Here is an 18,527-nt window from a genome sequence, read left to right on the forward strand (position 1 = left end):
CCTCATCTTGTGTGCGATACTCATGCATGTCTACTGTGTTAAGTCAAGACTCACCCTCATCTTGTGTGCGATACTCATGCATGTCTACTGTGTTAAGTCAAGACTCACCCTCATCTTGTGTGCGATACTCATGCATGTCTACTGTGTTAAGTCAAGACTCACCCTCATCTTGTGTGCGATACTCATGCATGTCTACTGTGTGATACTCACCCAGGCATGTGCAGGGTGATATTCATTCATGTATGACGTGTGCTACTCACTCATGTATATCAATGTATGTGTGCTGCTCACTCATGTATGTCAATGTATGTGTGCTGCTCACTCATGTATGTCAATGTATGTGTGCTGCTCACTCATGTATGTCAATGTATGTGTGCTGCTCACTCATGTATGTCAATGTATGTGTGCTACTCACTCATGTATATCAATGTATGTGTGCTGCTCACTCATGTATGTCAATGTATGTGTGCTGCTCACTCATGTATGTCAATGTATGTGTGCTGCTCACTCATGTATGTCAATGTATGTGTGCTACTCACTCATGTATGTCAATGTATGTGTGCTACTCACTCATGTATGTCAATGTATGTGTGCTACTCACTCATGTATGTCAATGTATGTGTGCTACTTACTCATGTATGTCAATGTATGTGTGCTACTCACTCATGTATGTCAATGTATGTGTGCTACTCACTCATGTATGTCAATGTATGTGTGCTACTCACTCATGTATGTCAATGTATGTGTGCTACTCACTCATGTATGTCAATGTATGTGTGCTACTCACTCATGTATATCAATGTATGTGTGCTGCTCACTCATGTATATCAATGTATGTGTGCTGCTCACTCATGTATGTCAATGTATGTGTGCTACTCACTCATGAATGTCAATGTATGTGTGCTACTCACTCATGCATGTCAATGCATGTGTGCTACTCACTCATGTATGTCAATGTATGTGTGCTACTCACTCATGAATGTCAATGCATGTGTGCTACTCACTCATGTATGTCAATGTATGTGTGCTACTCACTCATGTATGTCAATGTATGTGTGCTACTCACTCATGTGTGTCAATGTATGTGTGCTACTCACTCATGTATGTCAATGTATGTGTGCTGCTCACTCATGTATATCAATGTATGTGTGCTGCTCACTCATGTATATCAATGTATGTGTGCTGCTCACTCATGTATGTCAATGTATGTGTGCTACTCACTCATGAATGTCAATGTATGTGTGCTACTCACTCATGCATGTCAATGCATGTGTGCTACTCACTCATGTATGTCAATGTATGTGTGCTACTCACTCATGAATGTCAATGCATGTGTGCTACTCACTCATGTATGTCAATGTATGTGTGCCACTCACTCATGCATGTCAATGTATGTGTGCTACTCACTCATGTATGTCCATGTATGTGTGCCACTCACTCATGTATGTCCATGTATGTGTGCTACTCACTCATGTATGTCCATGTATGTGTGCCACTCACTCATGTATGTCAATGTATGTGTGCTACTCACTCATGTATGTCAATGTATGTGTGCCACTCACTCATGTATGTCAATGTATGTGTGCTACTCACTCAGGCATGTCCAGTGTGTGCCTCTCACTCAGGCATGTCCAGTGCGCTAATCACTCATGCATGTCCATGTATGTGTGCTACTCACTCATGTATGTCAATGTATGTGTGCTACTCACTCATGTATGTCAATGTATGTGTGCTACTCACTCAGGCATGTCCAGTGTGTGCCTCTCACTCAGGCATGTCCAGTGCGCTAATCACTCATGCATGTCCATGTATGTGTGCTACTCACTCATGTATGTCAATGTATGTGTGCTACTCACTCATGTATGTCAATGTATGTGTGCTACTCACTCATGCATGTCAATGTATGTGTGCTACTCACTCATGCATGTCAATGCATGTGTGCTACTCACTCATGAATGTCAATGTATGTGTGCTACTCACTCATGCATGTCAATGCATGTGTGCTACTCACTCATGTATGTCAATGTATGTGTGCTACTCACTCATGAATGTCAATGCATGTGTGCTACTCACTCATGTATGTCAATGTATGTGTGCCACTCACTCATGCATGTCAATGTATGTGTGCTACTCACTCATGTATGTAAATGCATGTGTGCTACTCACTCAGGCATGTCAATGTATGTGTGCTACTCACTCATGCATGTCAATGTATGTGTGCTACTCACTCATGTATGTCAATGCATGTGTGCTACTCACTCATGCATGTCAATGTATGTGTGCTACTCACTCATGTATGTAAATGCATGTGTGCTACTCACTCAGGCATGTCAATGTATGTGTGCTACTCACTCATGTATGTCAATGCATGTGTGCTACTCACTCATGTATGTAAATGCATGTGTGCTACTCACTCAGGCATGTCAATGTATGTGTGCTACTCACTCATGTATGTCAATGCATGTGTGCTACTCACTCAGGCATATCCAGTGTAATCTGACGCCGAAGCGGTATCCGATCACTGGCCAACTGGTTGACCTTGTAGATCTGGTAGCCCTGGTCAAAGATCTTCTTCTCTCGTGGGGTCAAGGTCGTGGGGTCAATCTTCACACCAGCACCGCCATACCCTAGCCACAGGACACAAAGATTAAAACTTGGTCATATGACACAAAGATTAAAACTTGGTCATATGACACAAATTAAAACTTGGCCATAGGACACAAAGATTAAAACTTGGCCATATGACACAAAGATTAAAACTTGGTCATATGACACAAATTAAAACTTGGCCATAGGACACAAAGATTAAAACTTGGCCATATGACACAAAGATTAAAACTTGGTCATATGACACAAATTAAAACTTGGCCATAGGACACAAAGATTAAAACTTGGCCATATGACACAAAGATTAAAACTTGGTCATATGACACAAATTAAAACTTGGCCATAGGACACAAAGATTAAAACTTGGTCATATGACACAAATTAAAACTTGGCCATAGGACACATATTAAAACTTGGCCATAGGACACACATTAAAACTTGGCCATAGGACACAAAGGTTAAAACTTGGCCATAGGACACAAAGATTAAAACTTGGCCATAGGACACAAAGATTAAAACTTGGCCATAGGACACAAAGTAGAACGTCCCTGAGTCAACCCAGCTCTGATGGGTACCTAACTCAGGGTAGGTAAAGCAAAAGCGGCTGGGCACAGTGCTGACCACCCTATCCCTGCATATGCCGAAGTCTCTGAAACAGATAAACTCTACTTCATCTACCCCATGTGTCTTGGGTACGAACGGGAAAAGATAATGATAAGGCACAAAGATTAAAACGGCCATAATAGACAAACATTAAAAAATGGCCATAGAATAGCGAATTCGTAGCTTTGTTTCAGAGGCCCAATTACGGAAGCACCAAAATATCACACATTTTAAAGTTAAAATAGCACTAAAACTTCAATATATCGACATTGTAGACAGTGGCGTAGCGAGGTTGGGTGTCACCCGGTGCGGCACTTAATGGTGTCAGAGGCGTAACGACCCTTCCCGGGGACAAACTTTCAAGTTTTCAAGTTTTCGATTTGCACTCCCCCCCCCCTCAAACTTTCGATTTGCACCCCCCCCCCTCAAGTTTTCGATTTGCACCCCCTCCTCAAACTTTCGATTTGCACCCCCCCCCTCAAGTTTTTCTCTATATATTTTGCTATTTTTTGTCTTGGTGTCACCCCTCTAAATGGTGTCACCCGGTGCGTTCCGCATTCCCCGCCCCCCCCCTCGCTACGCCCCTGATTGTAGATATGTACATATTTCCCCGGGTGCCGACCCTAGGGGCGCTTAAATGGGTTTGGAAAAAAAAATTAAAAGCTCATTTTAGCTGCAGTTTTGCATTGTTTTTTGCAAATGTATGGGGGGGGCGCCAAATTGAAGGTTGTCCCCGGGGGGGGGGGCGCCAAATTGAAAGTTTGTCCCCGGGGGGGGGGCGCCAAATTGAAAATTGGTCCCCGGGGGGGGGCGCCAAATTGAAAGTTTGTCCCCGGGGGGGGGGCGCCAAATTGAAAGTTTGTCCCCGGGGGGGGGGGGGGGCGCCAAATTGAAAGTTTGTCCCCCGGACGCCGGAAAGGGTCGCTACGCCTATGATATCTACGAATTCCTCCAACGTTTGCAGATTTATTTGCCATAAACACTTCTACACGTTTATAAAATTGTAGTTAAAATAATCGAAACTTTTCAATACATTCTAAAATAAATTTACTCTAACATTGTAATTTCCTAACATAGAGACTGTCCTAAACCAATAATTTTAAACTGTGTGAACTAGACTACTAGGCTTACCATTATCTTCGGGCTTGGCTATGGGAGGCCAAAGGACGCGAAGTTCATCAAAGGCGTTCTTCTTCTTGGTGGTGGTCGACTGTGGTTCAGGGGTGGTGGGGGTTGGCTGAGGTGTGGTGGGGGTTGGCTGGGGTGTGGTGGGGTTTAGCTTGGGTAAAAACCAAGCGACAAATCGGTTTTTGATTGTGTCGTTTTGGGATAGAAGATTGGCCAGGTGCTGGTAGAAAGAACATGCCAAATTTAAATCATTTTAGGAAAAAAATATGCTTTTTTTTTGTTGTTGTTTTTTTTTTAAATATTTTTAAAAGTTGAAATCTATTAAATTATCCGGTGGGTACTAGTCTTAAGTAAGGAAAAAGTCAACTAGGCTGGCCGCACTATCTCTTTACATGCCGAGGTCAGAGAAGTAGGTAAACTCTACTTCACTTTATCCATGGATCCTCCACGCTTTACACTTCTAAATGGCAGTTCAAAGTGAAATTGTCGTCGAGTCTTCAAACTTTATTGAGTTGAGTCGATATGTATACCACTCAAAACTGCGTTGGGCTAGATAGCCTTAAATTCTTTAAAAGTATTGCTAGGTACTTAAGAAAGCTAAATGAGCTTACGGCATATATGTTTAAACGCAACACTAGTTATCTGATCTTTGAGTTAGAGAACATTGAAAAAATAGCTTGCACAAATAGGTAAAAATGTTTCCGAGTGTTTTCTTGTCTTAAGTAACAGGGCTTGTATGTCTGCGGTCTCGAAATCTACTAGCTGGCAAGTACGAGAACGAGAAGTTATGACCTACTTACAAGCCCTATTAATGCTGAAGAGAAATGCGCCACGTAATAGTGAGTTGTGTTCAATTATTGAAGCTGTCGGTGTCGCCAATAGCAAATTGGATAACGTTGAGGTTGAAGTTGATAACATATTGGCTCATACTTGAGCTCTGTATTTGCTCTTGCAGTCAACTCAGCTGTAACGGGTATCTAGCACCATTTGGACGGAACGAACTAAAAAGTGTCATCTCGAATGCCGGGTCCAGTATATGTCTGCTCTACTTCCCCAGCAGTTTTTTTTTTACCTTTGATATTTTTTTCTATGTGGGAGTGTCAAGATGATCGACGAATAGAATTTTCTCCCCTCCTTTCTCTATCCCCTCCCCCTTTCTCTATCCCCTCCCCCTTTCTCTATCCCCTCCCCTTTTCTCTATCCCCTCCCCCTTTCTCTATTCCCTCCCCCTTTCTCTATCCCCTCCCCCTTTCTCTATCCCCTCCCCCTTTCTCTGTCCCCTCCCCCTTCTCTATCCCCTCCCCTTTTTTCTATCCCCTCCCCCTTTCTCTATCCCCTCCCCCTTTCTCTATCCCCTCCCCTTTCTCTATCCGCTCCCCCTTTCTCTATCCGCTCCCCCTTTCTCTATCCGCTCCCCCTTTCTCTATCCCCTCCCCCTTTCTCTATCCCCTCCCCCCTTTCTCTATCCCCTCCCCTTTTCTCTATCCCCTCCCCCTTTCTCTATCCCCTCCCCCTTTCTCTATCCACTCCCCCTTTCTCTATCCCCTCCCCCTTTCTCTATCCCCTCCCCCTTTCTCTATCCCCTCCCCCTTTCTCTATCCCCTCCCCCTTTCTCTATCCCCTCCCCCTTTCTCTATCCGCTCCCCCTTTCTCTATCCCCTTCCCCTTTCTCTATCCCCTCCCCCTTTCTCTATCCCCTCCCCCTTTCTCTATCCCCTCCCATTTTCTCTATCCCCTCCCCCTTTCTCTATCCCCTCCCCCTTTCTCTATCCCCTCACCCTTTCTCTATCCCCTCACCCTTTCTCTATCCCCTCACCCTTTCTCTATTCCCTCACCCTTTCTCTATCCCCTCCCTCTGTCTATCCATACCCTCCTGTCAACTACCTCTCTCTGTTCACCTCACATTCCCTTTTGATCCACTACGCCCTTATGGTCTATACCTTTCTCTGACAAATTCCTTTGTTCCTTATTCCTCTAATCATCCTCCTCCTCTCTCCCTCCTCCCCTGTCCACCCTCATGTATCCTCCTTTTTCCACCCTCCCGTCCATACTCCTCTACGTTTCTCTTTCCATCCTCCCCTGCCCACGCCTCTCTGCCCCGCCTCCTCTACGTTCTTTTTTCCATCCCCCTCTTCTGCCCATCCCCCATCTACCCTCCCCCCCCCTCCGCTAAACTCAGCCAATCTCCCCAAAAACAACTACACCCCGCGTCCCTTCCATTAAAATCATCCATGCATGACGCTATTCATGGAACATTCTACTAATTGCTCCAACAGATGCTGACCCTACATTGCAAGTAAACCCCCTTAGTGTTCAGCCGCCATGGCAAATAGAACTAAGCCTAGCACAAAAAAAGTTTTAATCGGATTAGGCCAATAGTTTTTGCTGTTTTGGTTATGTCGTGCAGGCATCGTTGTAAATATGTACACGGCGTTTTACCGCAGTAAATTTTTTTTTTAATTAAACCGGTCCATGGGGCCATTGTTTGCTTGGGGGGGGGGGGGGGGGGAGAGAGAGAGAGAGAGAGGGTATAGCTACGTGTTACATTAAAAAATAAAATAAAAAAGTTGAAGTTAGCGGAATTATTTTTTAAATATTTACTACGGCCCATTGTATAAATGGGGTGAAGGGGGAGGGGGGGGGGTATGGCTACGCGTTACATTTGAAAAAAATTTAAAATTGGAAATAAACGAAATTATTTTTTAAAAAATTCCCATAACGATGTGTGATGGTCGTTTAGTACGCGGTGGTTATTTTTGGCTGAAAACATTTGTTTTAGGCTGTTAGGAAATGTCTGTATTTATAACTCAAACTGTCGTATTGGGTTGTGTAAGAAATGTCTGTATTTAAAACAAAATCTGTGGTATTTGGTTGTGTTAGAAAATGTCTTGGTGTTGATCTTCAAATGAAAATAAGTAGTACTAGACGACCCAGTTACCCGTCGGAAAACGGTCAGTCAGCTGCACTGCACAACACAAATCAATATCCCATTTTGCCAACCCCCAGCATTTATAAAGTTTTTTTAACCCCAAATAAACCCCTGTCCCCAAACCCCCACCCAGTCCCTTGGGGCATCCATGGATGACGTCCAAGCTGGAAAGAAGGGGGGGGGGCGTCATAAGGAAGTCAAATGTTTTAGACGCTTATAGGAAGGGGATGAGGTTGGCTTAATGGTAACTTGAACACAACAAATATAAACTTTGCATACTATTAAGAAAAATCACAACCTAAAAATTATTAAATTATAAGCTACAGCAAAATCAGCTTACAAATTTATTTAACACAAAAACTGATTTATTGCCTTAAATAATTCAGTTAAAATCGCGGTCGATTATTGGATTTTTGGTTTTTATTTTTAAAAATGTTTTTTCCTGCCGACAAAAAAAATGATCAATACATAATAAAATTAATATAAATATCTTCATATTCTCGAACTGGAATATCTGTCAAAAGTGTCCTATTAACAACTATTGGAACCTCATAATAACAGGAATAACAAATGAATAAATTATTCAAGTTCTCGTCTAAGAAATTATATTTTAAAAAATTATTTAAAAACCGTAAACTCTTTTTTGTGTTTTTGTACTTGTCAACTAATTATTTTTTTTTTTTTTTGCTGCTCAGTTCTAGATCTTGTTTTTAGTTTATCACAATATCAGTAAATAATGTATTTATTTTCTCGAATTACAAGCGTTATCTTATTGAACGTTAATAAAAGTGTTGGAACCTTTTCATTAAACTTTTCATTAAAGCTATAGCTGACAGAAAATTTTGTTTTTTAATGCGATAACCTTTTCAATCGGTACGTAGCCTGTTTCCATGGACGCCATTTAAAAAAAAATTAAAGTACTTGTTCTCGCGTTGTATAATTAAATGTTTGTTTTTACATCCGAGTATGTCATTAAGGCCAAGTTTTGAAAATTGAAGAACTTGTTCTCACGTTGTATAAATTAAATGTGTTTTTTACATCATTAGTTTTGTTTACGTCTTTAAAGAAATTTTCGAATGCACATTCATTTTAAACAGAATAATATTTTCTACATATGTACTATTTCAAAATTATTCAGCTGTTGCAGAATTTCTGATGTCTTAACTCTAACCTATTCGAGTGACTTGGATGTATAGGCCTACATCTTGGTTTGTAGCATATTGATACATATTGTCTAAAACCTAACCTTATGCTCACCCTAACATTAACACTTAAAAACCGAAACATTAGTGTGGATGCCGTTTAAAGACACCACTTATCGAAAAGTGATTACGTCTTTAAAAAATATATATATTTGTAAACACGCTTAACTTTCAATAAGAAATATTTCAACAAATAAATATCAAACATAATTATCGCATTTGCATATTTCATTTAATAAACATTATCAGGGAGAAAGGATGGCGGTAAAGGGGGGGGGGGGGGATGAGAGTACACAAAAGTTAAGCCTTTGTCGATTCTAAATGTTTAAACGTTATAGTTATCGGACCTGAAATTAGCGTGGCTGATGTTGATAACTGATATACGGGCTTTTATCAGATAAGGGGCCTCATGCTAGTGAGCTGTAATCACGGTTTGTTTACATCTAGATTTGCTAGAGATCGGTTTGTCATCGCTAGCAGATTGAGGTAAATTATTGCGGCAATTTTTTTTATCAAAGCTTTTAAGATTAGTTTACACGTGAAAAATGGAAAATATTAATTGTGCGTCTTATCAGTGAAAAGAAAAACAATAGAGCTGTGTGATTTTGTGGAGTTAAAGGCTCATGTATTTGAGTCGTTTCTTTTCTGGAGTAAAGTCAAACTTTTTGATGTGGTGTTAGATGACGTAGCTATTAATTCAACATGGAGGGGCGGGTGAGCTTAGAGGAGGGAGAGTTTGTTGGGATGGGATGGGGGGGGGGGGTGTCTCAGAGGTTAAAAATATATGTAAAATTTTGTATGAGTAAATCTAAATGGACTGCTATTTTATTACTTAGTGATGTCTTTAAGACACTGTGATGTGAAGATAAAGTTGAAGAGTGGTTGGAGACAGGTTTGGAATCTTTGTTGTGGGGACTAAGATACCTGAAGTTGTGAGAGGGTGGGAGGCTGTAGTGTCCACTACATGAGTACTCACTTTCCACAATATAAACACGGCACAGTGGTCAAACGTTGGTCTAAGAAAAAAAAACGCTGACCAGTAAGTTGAGCGCGGAATATAACATCGAGTATTTTTAGAAGTGTCGACATTCTTCAGTCAAAACAAGTCATTAAATATAACGTCTTTTATATTATCGTCTTCTTTATACAACGACAATGATAGAGCTTCAAGCTAGAACGTCAATAAGATGACGTCATGCTGACGTGGAAAGGGAAAGCGCGCACCAAAGGGACATCAATCTTTTGATTGGCTGTATCAAAAATAACGTTTTTAGTTTCGTTTTGCTATCGAAAGTATATTGAAATCAAACTACATGTGAACTAAAGTTTCTTTCAATACCCCCTTTCCTGTTCCCCCCCCCCCGCCTCTCTCTAAAGCAAATCCACCGCCCCCCCCCCCCCCCCCCCTCTTACACGGACGAAATAGAAGAAGAAAATATTTAGAAAATGTAGATAATTTTACCAGCGTAGCCCCCCCCCCCTCCTCCACCCCTCCCCCACCCACCCACCCCCTCCGAAAACAAGTGTTTCCCTCCCCTCTGTGGAAAGTTTGAAAGAAACACTTACTGGAACTGTAAGACTAGAGTTTAAAAATTGACAGGTAAAACCAAAATGGCCACCTTACCTCGGCAATGAGCATATCATCCGCCAGTAACTGAGCAATCTTCTCCGCCGTGACATTGCTCGTTTCTGTCACCTCCCTGAGAACTCCCCCCGGGAAATTTGCCTGGTTCTCCCCGCCGGTTTGGGCAATCTCCATGACACCAGCGTACAGGGAAAACAGCATCGCACCACTCCATACCACAGCCAGCACCATCAACGCGCGAAACAGCCGGCAATGTGGTCTCATATTTTATGGTACAGTAATCCACATTCAGCTAAAACCCATGTAGGTTTTTTCTTTGTGTTAATTAACAATCAATTAACAATCAATTAACAATAAACTACCAATCAATTAACAATTAATTAACAATCATAAATCACGAAGAACAGCCTCGAAGAATGCATATATTCCACTTATTATTGATTTGATTTCTTTATGAAAATTTCACGATAATTTTACGTTTGTCACATCTATTTGAAATAATCACCATAATTTTTTTTAAATATTATTTATTTTAACAACTTGCATTAGCATTAAAATACAAATACATTAATAACACTTTATGCTACATCACACAGAATGCATTTGAAATTTCTTCAGGCGTCTGCCCATTAATTTATTTTACTTTTTCTAAAACCCTCGTAACTACACTTACACGAAAAGTACATTTGGTAAACAATTATAGTTACAATCTCCTTGGAAAATACAATCTGAAAACTCAAATAGTGTACGTTGCTTGAAATCATGAACGTAGTTGAAGTGAACAATTTTTAAATAACAATGCGAAATTTTTCAGGGAGGATAACTCGTGGGCAGACTCTAGCCGCTAATCGTCGTGTATCGTTAAGCCTAATCTGCCCGCTAAGCCGCTGTTCGGCATCGACTTTTAACGATCGATACAGTTAAAATAAACGTTTGTATTTTAAAGCTTGTCCTAGCGTTAATATAATCGTTTATATTTTATAGTTTGTTATAGCATTTTAAATACTTTTGCATTTTATAAATTGTCATTAATAACACGAAAAACATGTATACATTAAAGCTAGATCATTACTATATATTATAATTTATAGTTTGTGTTAAGCTACATTTCAAAACACATATAAAAGAGAGGATTTTACTACAGATTTTAACAAAGCATATATTAACACCCCATTTTTGAACATGATACGGATAAAACAAAATTTATAAATTACAGACCTATATCTTTACTCAACAGAGAGTATAAAATAATGATAGAAACAAATCTTAGTATCGACCAACAGAAAGCTTTTGATAGAGTAGATTATACATGGTTGAAAACAGAATAGATGCTTACAACTTAGGACTCAATTTTAAAACATGGATAAAAAATATACAACAAGGCACACAGTCGTTTATTAATAAACAACAGTGTTACAAACGCATTTCACATACAGAAATCAGTTAGACCAGGTTGTCTTTTATCTCCCCTACTATACATCCTTAGCTTAGAACCGCTACTAAAAACATTAGGAAGGACAACTCGATTAAAGGACTGTACATTCCAAACGGTTAGCAAGAAAATACTTGCATACGCAGACGCAGTGGCGTAGCGAGGTCGGGTGTCACCCGGTGCGGCACTTAATGGTGTCACCCCCCCCCCAGAGGCATAGCGACCCTTCCCGGGGACAAACTTTCAAGATTTCGATTTGTACCCCCCTCAAACTTTCGATTTGCACCCCCCCCCCTCAAGTTTTCGATTTGCACCCCCCCCCCCCCTAAAACTTTCGATTTGCACCCCTTCCTCAAGTTTTTCTCTATATATTTTGTTCTTTTTTGCCTTGGTGTCACCCCGTAAATGGTGTCACCCGGTGCGATCCGCACCCCGCCCCCCCCCCCCCTCGCTACGCCCCTGCGCAGACGACACTACTTTCTTAGTACAAACAGAAAAAGCAATACAGAAAGTAATAGCAAAATGTAACAACTTTGGGAAAGGAATCGGTGGCAAAATAAACGCAGAAAAATCAAAAGTAATGGGAATATGTAAATGGAGATGTAGAGATAATTACTACATAGACGTCCGACGGTTGTAAAATTGCAGTTCACTTCGTTGACATGAATAAGATCCTGGTTGTATCCAACTACCTTTAAGACAAGTTTGGTCCTGCTGTTTCAGGCACCTTAATACCTCATTGCTGCCATTCGTGCGGCAGTCTGGATAGACTATGGAAACAAGTTGGGGTGTTAGCTATAAATAATACAAGTTTGGGGTGTTAGCCATACATAATACAAGTTTGGTCGTGCTAGCCATACATAATACAAGTTTGGGGTGCTAGCTATACATAATACAAGTTTGGTTTGCTAGCCATACATAATACAAGTTTGGTGTGCTAGACATACATAATACAAGTTTGGTGTGCTAGCCATACATAATACAAGTTTGGTGTGCTAGCCATACATAATACAAATTTGGTCTGCTAGCCATACATAATACAAGTTTGGAATGCTAGCCATACATAATACAAGTTTGAGGTGCTAGCTATACATAATACAAGTTTGGTGTGCTAGACATACATAATACAAGTTTGGTGTGCTAGCCATACATAACACAATTTTGGTTTGCTAGCCATATATATTACAAGTTTGGCTTGCTAGCCATACATAATACAAGTTTGGTGTGCTAGCCATTCATAATACAAGTTTGGGACGCTAGCCATACATAATACAAGTTTGGTGTGCTAGCAATACATAATACAAGTTTAGGGTGCTAGCCATACATAATACAAGTTTGGTGTGCTAGCCATACATAATACAAGTTTGGTGTGCTAGCCATACATAATACAAGTTTGGTGTGCTAACCATACATAATACAAGTTTGGTGTGCTAGCCATACATAATACAAGTTTGGTGTGCTAACCATACATAATACAAGTTTGGGGTGTTAGCCATACAAAATACAAGTTTGGTGTGCTAACCATACATAATACAAGTTTGGTGTGCTAGCCATACATAACACAATTTTGGTTTGCTAGCCATACATATTACAAGTTTGGCTTGCTAGCCATACATAATACAAGTTTGGTGTGCTAGCCATTCATAATACAAGTTTGGGACGCTAGCCATACATAATACAAGTTTGGTGTGCTAGCCATACATAATACAAGTTTAGGGTGCTAGCCATACATAATACAAGTTTGGTGTGCTAGCCATACATAATACAAGTTTGGTGTGCTAGCCATACATAATACACGTTTGGTGTGCTAACCATACATAATACAAGTTTGGTGTGCTAGCCATACATAATACAAGTTTGGTGTGCTAACCATACATAATACAAGTTTGGGGTGTTAGCCATACATAATACAAGTTTGGTGTGCTAACCATACATAATACAAGTTTGGGGTGTTAGCCATACATAATACAAGTTTGGTGTGCTAACCATACATAATACAAGTTTAGGGTGTTAGCCATACATAATACAAGTTTGGTGTGCTAGCCATACATAATACAAGTTTGGGGTGCTAGCTATACATAATACAAGTTTGGGGTGCTAGACATACATAATACAAGTTTGGGGTGCTAGCTATAACTAGTTGGGGTGTTAGCCATACATAATACAAGTTTGGGGTGCGAGCCATACATAATACAAGTTTGGGGTGCTAGCCATACATAATACAAGTTTGCGGTTCTAGCCATACATAATACACGTTTGGGGTGCTAGCCATACATAATACAAGTTTGGTGTGCTAGCTATACATAATACAAGTTTGGTGTGCTAGCCATATGTAAGGGGAGAACCGAGAGGTAATCTCATTCACTCAGGGGCGTAGCGAGGGGGGGGGGGCGGGGGGGGGGGCGGACCGCACCGGGTGACACCCGAACTCGCCACGCCACTGCATTCACTCATCCGTGCCCTTCGTTGTCAAAGGGGTTTGATTAAACCTAAACAAACCAAACTAAACTAGACTAAGAAAAGATAAAGCCATGTCGGATAACTATGAGGTACTTTATTCCACAACTAAAGTAAAATAAACCTACACAAGAATTAACTAAAATGTAAAACTTAACTCGAACAAAAATAAACCAAAATAATTAGTCAATCCAAATAAAAAACCCAACCAAAATAGGCCGACAGCAATTTATGCTTTAACAGAACAATACAATTAGAACAGGTCTAACTTAATATGCAGTAACGTGTATTCTGGAATTCTAACAGGCCACACGGCCGAATAAAACGTAGGTACATTAAAACTAGGCGGTTCTTTAAGGCTAATGCCTAAATTATATCTAATTATTTGGTACATAGATCTGATGATATAATCAAAACTTTCTGACAACAGTAATACCAGTATTACCTAAAGATATCAACCGTTTGACAGATTGTATAATAATAAAAACAAGTTAATAAAAAGTCTAGTGACAATTTAAGCGCAATTTCCTTAATTATTTTTTTGTGACCGAACGAAAGGATATTTTTGAAAACTTTCTTCGGCAAAATTGTTTTAAATTATGACAGGAATCGATTGGTAAATGTTTCAAGTCGCTAAGTGGTCTGGTTGCCGAGATATAGGCCAAAAACAGCATTTTTTCGAGGTTTTTTGGCTTTTCCGGGAAATCCAGGAAGGAATTCCGGGATTTTTTTTTGGCTTACAATCATTCTTGGAACTTGCTTAACATATTTGCTTTTGGAACTAGTCCTCGATATTGCTTCGTTGAGGAGGAGATACGACTTAAAGCTGCGGACGCACATCGAACACACATCGGACACACATCCATCCAGAACGAGTTAATAATCGCAATAGTCCGTATGGAAATTGCGCTAAAAATGTCTCACACTTACGTATAAAAAGTTCTCTCCTAGCCACACCAAACAAATCGTCTCCTTTCTGACTCTACCTAACGCATCGGCCGTCTTATCGGTCCTGATCCCCCACCGCTGCATTCCCCCCCCCCCCCCCCCCTGATAGACATGGGGTCATCCGAGAGGGGGAGGGGCACAAACAATGCCTTCCTGCCTCGTCACTAATCTGACATGCTAATTAGATTCAATCCGCACTATAGACACGCTGGAAGGGGGGAGGGGGGGAAAGGGACAAGAGCTAACACATATATAATACAAGTTTGGTGTGCTAGCCATATATAATACAAGTTTGGTGTGCTAGCTATACATAATACAAGTTTGGAATGCTAGCCATACATAATACAAGTTTGGTGTGCTAGCCATACATAATACAAGTTTGGGGTGCTAGCCATACATATTACAAGTTTGATGTGCTAGCTATACATGATACAAGTTTGGTGTGCTAGACATACATAATACAAGTTTGGGGTGCTAGCCATACATAATACAAGTTTGGTGTGCTAGACATACATAATACAAGTTTGGTGTGCTAGCCATACATAATACAAGTTTGGTGTGCTAGTTATACATAATACAAGTTTGGGGTGCTAGCCATACATAATACAAGTTTGGTGTGCTAGTTATACATAATACAAGTTTAGGGTGCTAGCCATACATAATACAAGTTTGGTGTGCTAGCCATACATAATACAAGTTTGGGGTGCTAGCTATAAATAATACAAGTTCGGTGTGCTAGTTATACATAATACAAGTTTGGTGTGCTAGCCATACATAATACAAGTTTGGTGTGCTAGACATACATGATACAAGTTTGGTGTGCTAGACATACATAATACAAGTTTGGGGTGCTAGCCATACATAATACAAGTTTGGTGTGCTAGACATACATAATACAAGTTTGGTGTGCTAGCCATACATAATACAAGTTTGGTGTGCTAGTTATACATAATACAAGTTTGGGGTGCTAGCTATAAACAATACAAGTTAAGGGTGCTAGCCATACATAATACAAGTTTGGGGTGCTAGCTATACACAATACAAGTTTGGAATTCTAGCCATACATAATACAAGTTTGGGGTGCTAGCCATACATAATACAAGTTTGTTGTGCTAGTTATACATAATACAAGTTTGGGGTGCTAGCCATACATAATACAAGTTTGGTGTGCTAGCCATACATAATACAAGTTTGGGGTGCTAGCTATAAATAATACAAGTTCGGTGTGCTAGTTATACATAATACAAGTTTGGGGTGCTAGCTATATACAATACAAGTTTGGAATTCTAGCCATACATAATACAAGTTTGGGGTGCTAGACATACATAACACAATTTCGGTGTGCTAGACATACATAATACAAGTTTGGTGTGCTAGCAATACATAATACAAGTTTGGCTTGCTAGCCATACATGGTACAATTTTGGTGTGCTAGCCATACATAATACAAGTTTGGCTTGCTAGCTATACATAATACAAGTTTGGGGTGCTAGCTATACATATTACAAGTTTGGCTTGCTAGCCATACATAATACAAGTTTGGCTTGCTAGCTATACATAATACAAGTTTGGCTTGCTAGCTATACATAATACAAGTTTGGCTTGCTAGCCATACATAATACAAGTTTGGCTTGCTAGCTATACATAATACAAGTTTGGTGTGTTAGCCATACATAATACAAGTTTGGTGTGCTAGCAATACATAATACACGGCAGAAGAATCTTGAAATGGCACAAGTCTTGATGCACAAGAGCCAGGCACCACTTAAACCCTAGGTGCTCAGAGTTCCAGTATTTTCAGCAATGAGACTTCACTAGATATTAACCCAGAGGCGTCGCTAGGCGGTGGCGGGGGGTGCGGACCGCACCCGGTGACACCATTTAAGGGGCTAAATCCAAGGCAAAAATGTGCAAAATATACCAAAGAAAAATGCTTTTGCCTGTTGCAGTTATTATTAATTAGAGTTAAGTAGTTTTTTATGTTAAAGCCTATGCGTGGGTGAGTACTTTAATTTGTTTTTCCTGCACATGCCTCTTTGTTCTTTTATTTTATTTTACTAATTTTCTTTCACTTCACAGTCAAAGTGTAAGAAATAAAACAACAAAAGCCTCATCATCATCATTTCTTTGTGACCCCTGGGGAGCAAAGGGCTGCAACCACACATCTCCATCGGACTCGGTTTTGGGCTGCTCCCTTTATCCGTGCCTCTGCTTTCATATAGGGTTCTGATGTTCCAGGTCCCTAATCTGGGTTTAGTCTTGGGCGTAGGAGATTTGTCAGCAAACTAGCTTCCGTCAAGTGTAAATTAAATACCCAAAATACGTGTGTGAATTTTAAAATTCAAAACCTGTTCTATAACAAAACAAAACACCTGTGACTAGTTGCACAAACAATACACGATTGGCGTTCACTTGAGTGTGTTGTTCAATTACCATACATGTGTTGTTCAATACAGCGAACATACAGCGAACATTTAAAAAATGTTTACTTAATCCTTTAGAAATTAATTAGCTAGAAACTAATAGTCAATCAACATTTTTACCACTTCGACTGGAAAACCTGTTTTGCTAAATTTGCATACACTATTCAAGATATCCACAACAGCTGATGTGTATGTGTGGTGGAGGTGGGGAGGGGAGGGGGGATTAAGTCGTATTTTTTTTTTCTAAACGTTGTTCTCGCGAGAAAGCGAGATCACATTTAAAAAAAAAAATCTTTAACAATTCTTCTAAGACATGATTTCATTTGTTGTCGCTAAAAATTTAAACCAGCATGAGATTTAACATAAAGTAATGTTAAGCCTGCTTTACTTGTAGCCTACACTTACAGGTAGCTATTGCTACAGTCATAGATTGATAATCCAGGTAGCTGATGCTACAGTCTACAGTAAGAGGTAGCCAATGCTCCAATCGCTTGTACGAATACACAATGTTACAGTTCCAGGTAATATGCAACAGGCTACAGTTATAAGTATCTAATGCTAGCGAAAATGGTAGCAAAATGCTACGTTAGCAGGTGCGTATTGCTTCAGTTATGGCAGCAGTTGTTACAGTAGCAGTTATCTAATACTACAGTTGCTAGTTACATAGAGTTAATGCTACAGCTGGATGTAGCTAATGCTACAGTGATAAGTAGCCACTGCAACATATATTGGTAAGTAATGCGACGGTAGGAGGGAGGTATTGCTTGAGTTACTGGTAACTCCAGCTTTTGACACAGGCGGCTAATTTGCTAGTCTACAGCTACATGTAGCTAAAGCTTAAGTTTAAGGTAGCTACTTTTAAAATTGTCGGTATCACTAGCCCCCCCCCCCTGCTACTATGACAGGTATAGCCAGCCTCTTCACCTACAACAGGTATTGCTTCCCCCCCCCAGACAAAATGTATAGCAAGCCAATCTTCTACTATGGTAGGTATAGTTAGCCCCTTCTAGTATGGCAGGTATAGCTACCCCCCCCCCCCCACTACTATGGTAGTCTGCAGCTAAAAGAAGCTAAAGCTTATGTTTAAGGTAGCTACTTTTAAAATTGCAGGTATAGCTAGTCCCCCAACTATGGAAGGTATAGCTACCCCCTCCACTACGGCAGGTATAGCTAACCCCCCCCCCCCCCCTCACTACTATGGCAGGTATAGCTA

The 18,527-nt window shown here is 40.3% G+C and overlaps 1 protein-coding gene across 2 annotated transcripts in view; it reads right to left on the bottom strand.

Moving 5' to 3' along the window:
- Positions 1–10,875, bottom strand: part of LOC131947118 (polypeptide N-acetylgalactosaminyltransferase 5-like) — a 36,334-nt gene extending 25,459 nt beyond the window's left edge. Inside the window, exons 1-4 of one of the 2 annotated variants that reach the window (XM_059308225.1) lie at positions 10,728–10,875; positions 10,094–10,412; positions 4,342–4,558; positions 2,477–2,627 (exon numbers count right to left, since the gene is read on the bottom strand). In XM_059308225.1, coding sequence (XP_059164208.1) covers positions 2,477–2,627; positions 4,342–4,558; positions 10,094–10,318 — 593 coding nt within the window. In that variant the 5' untranslated portion in view covers positions 10,319–10,412; positions 10,728–10,875. Of the gene's footprint in view, positions 1–2,476; positions 2,628–4,341; positions 4,559–10,093; positions 10,543–10,727 lie in introns of both variants that reach the window. The other variant, XM_059308224.1, reaches the window with a different exon arrangement.
- Between the last annotated feature and the right edge of the window lie 7,652 nt (positions 10,876–18,527).

The sequence above is a fragment of the Physella acuta genome, unplaced genomic scaffold (genome assembly GCF_028476545.2).
Source record: "Physella acuta isolate Inbredline_101_S28 unplaced genomic scaffold, ASM2847654v3 ptg000583l, whole genome shotgun sequence".
Lineage (NCBI taxonomy): Eukaryota > Metazoa > Mollusca > Gastropoda > Physidae > Physella > Physella acuta.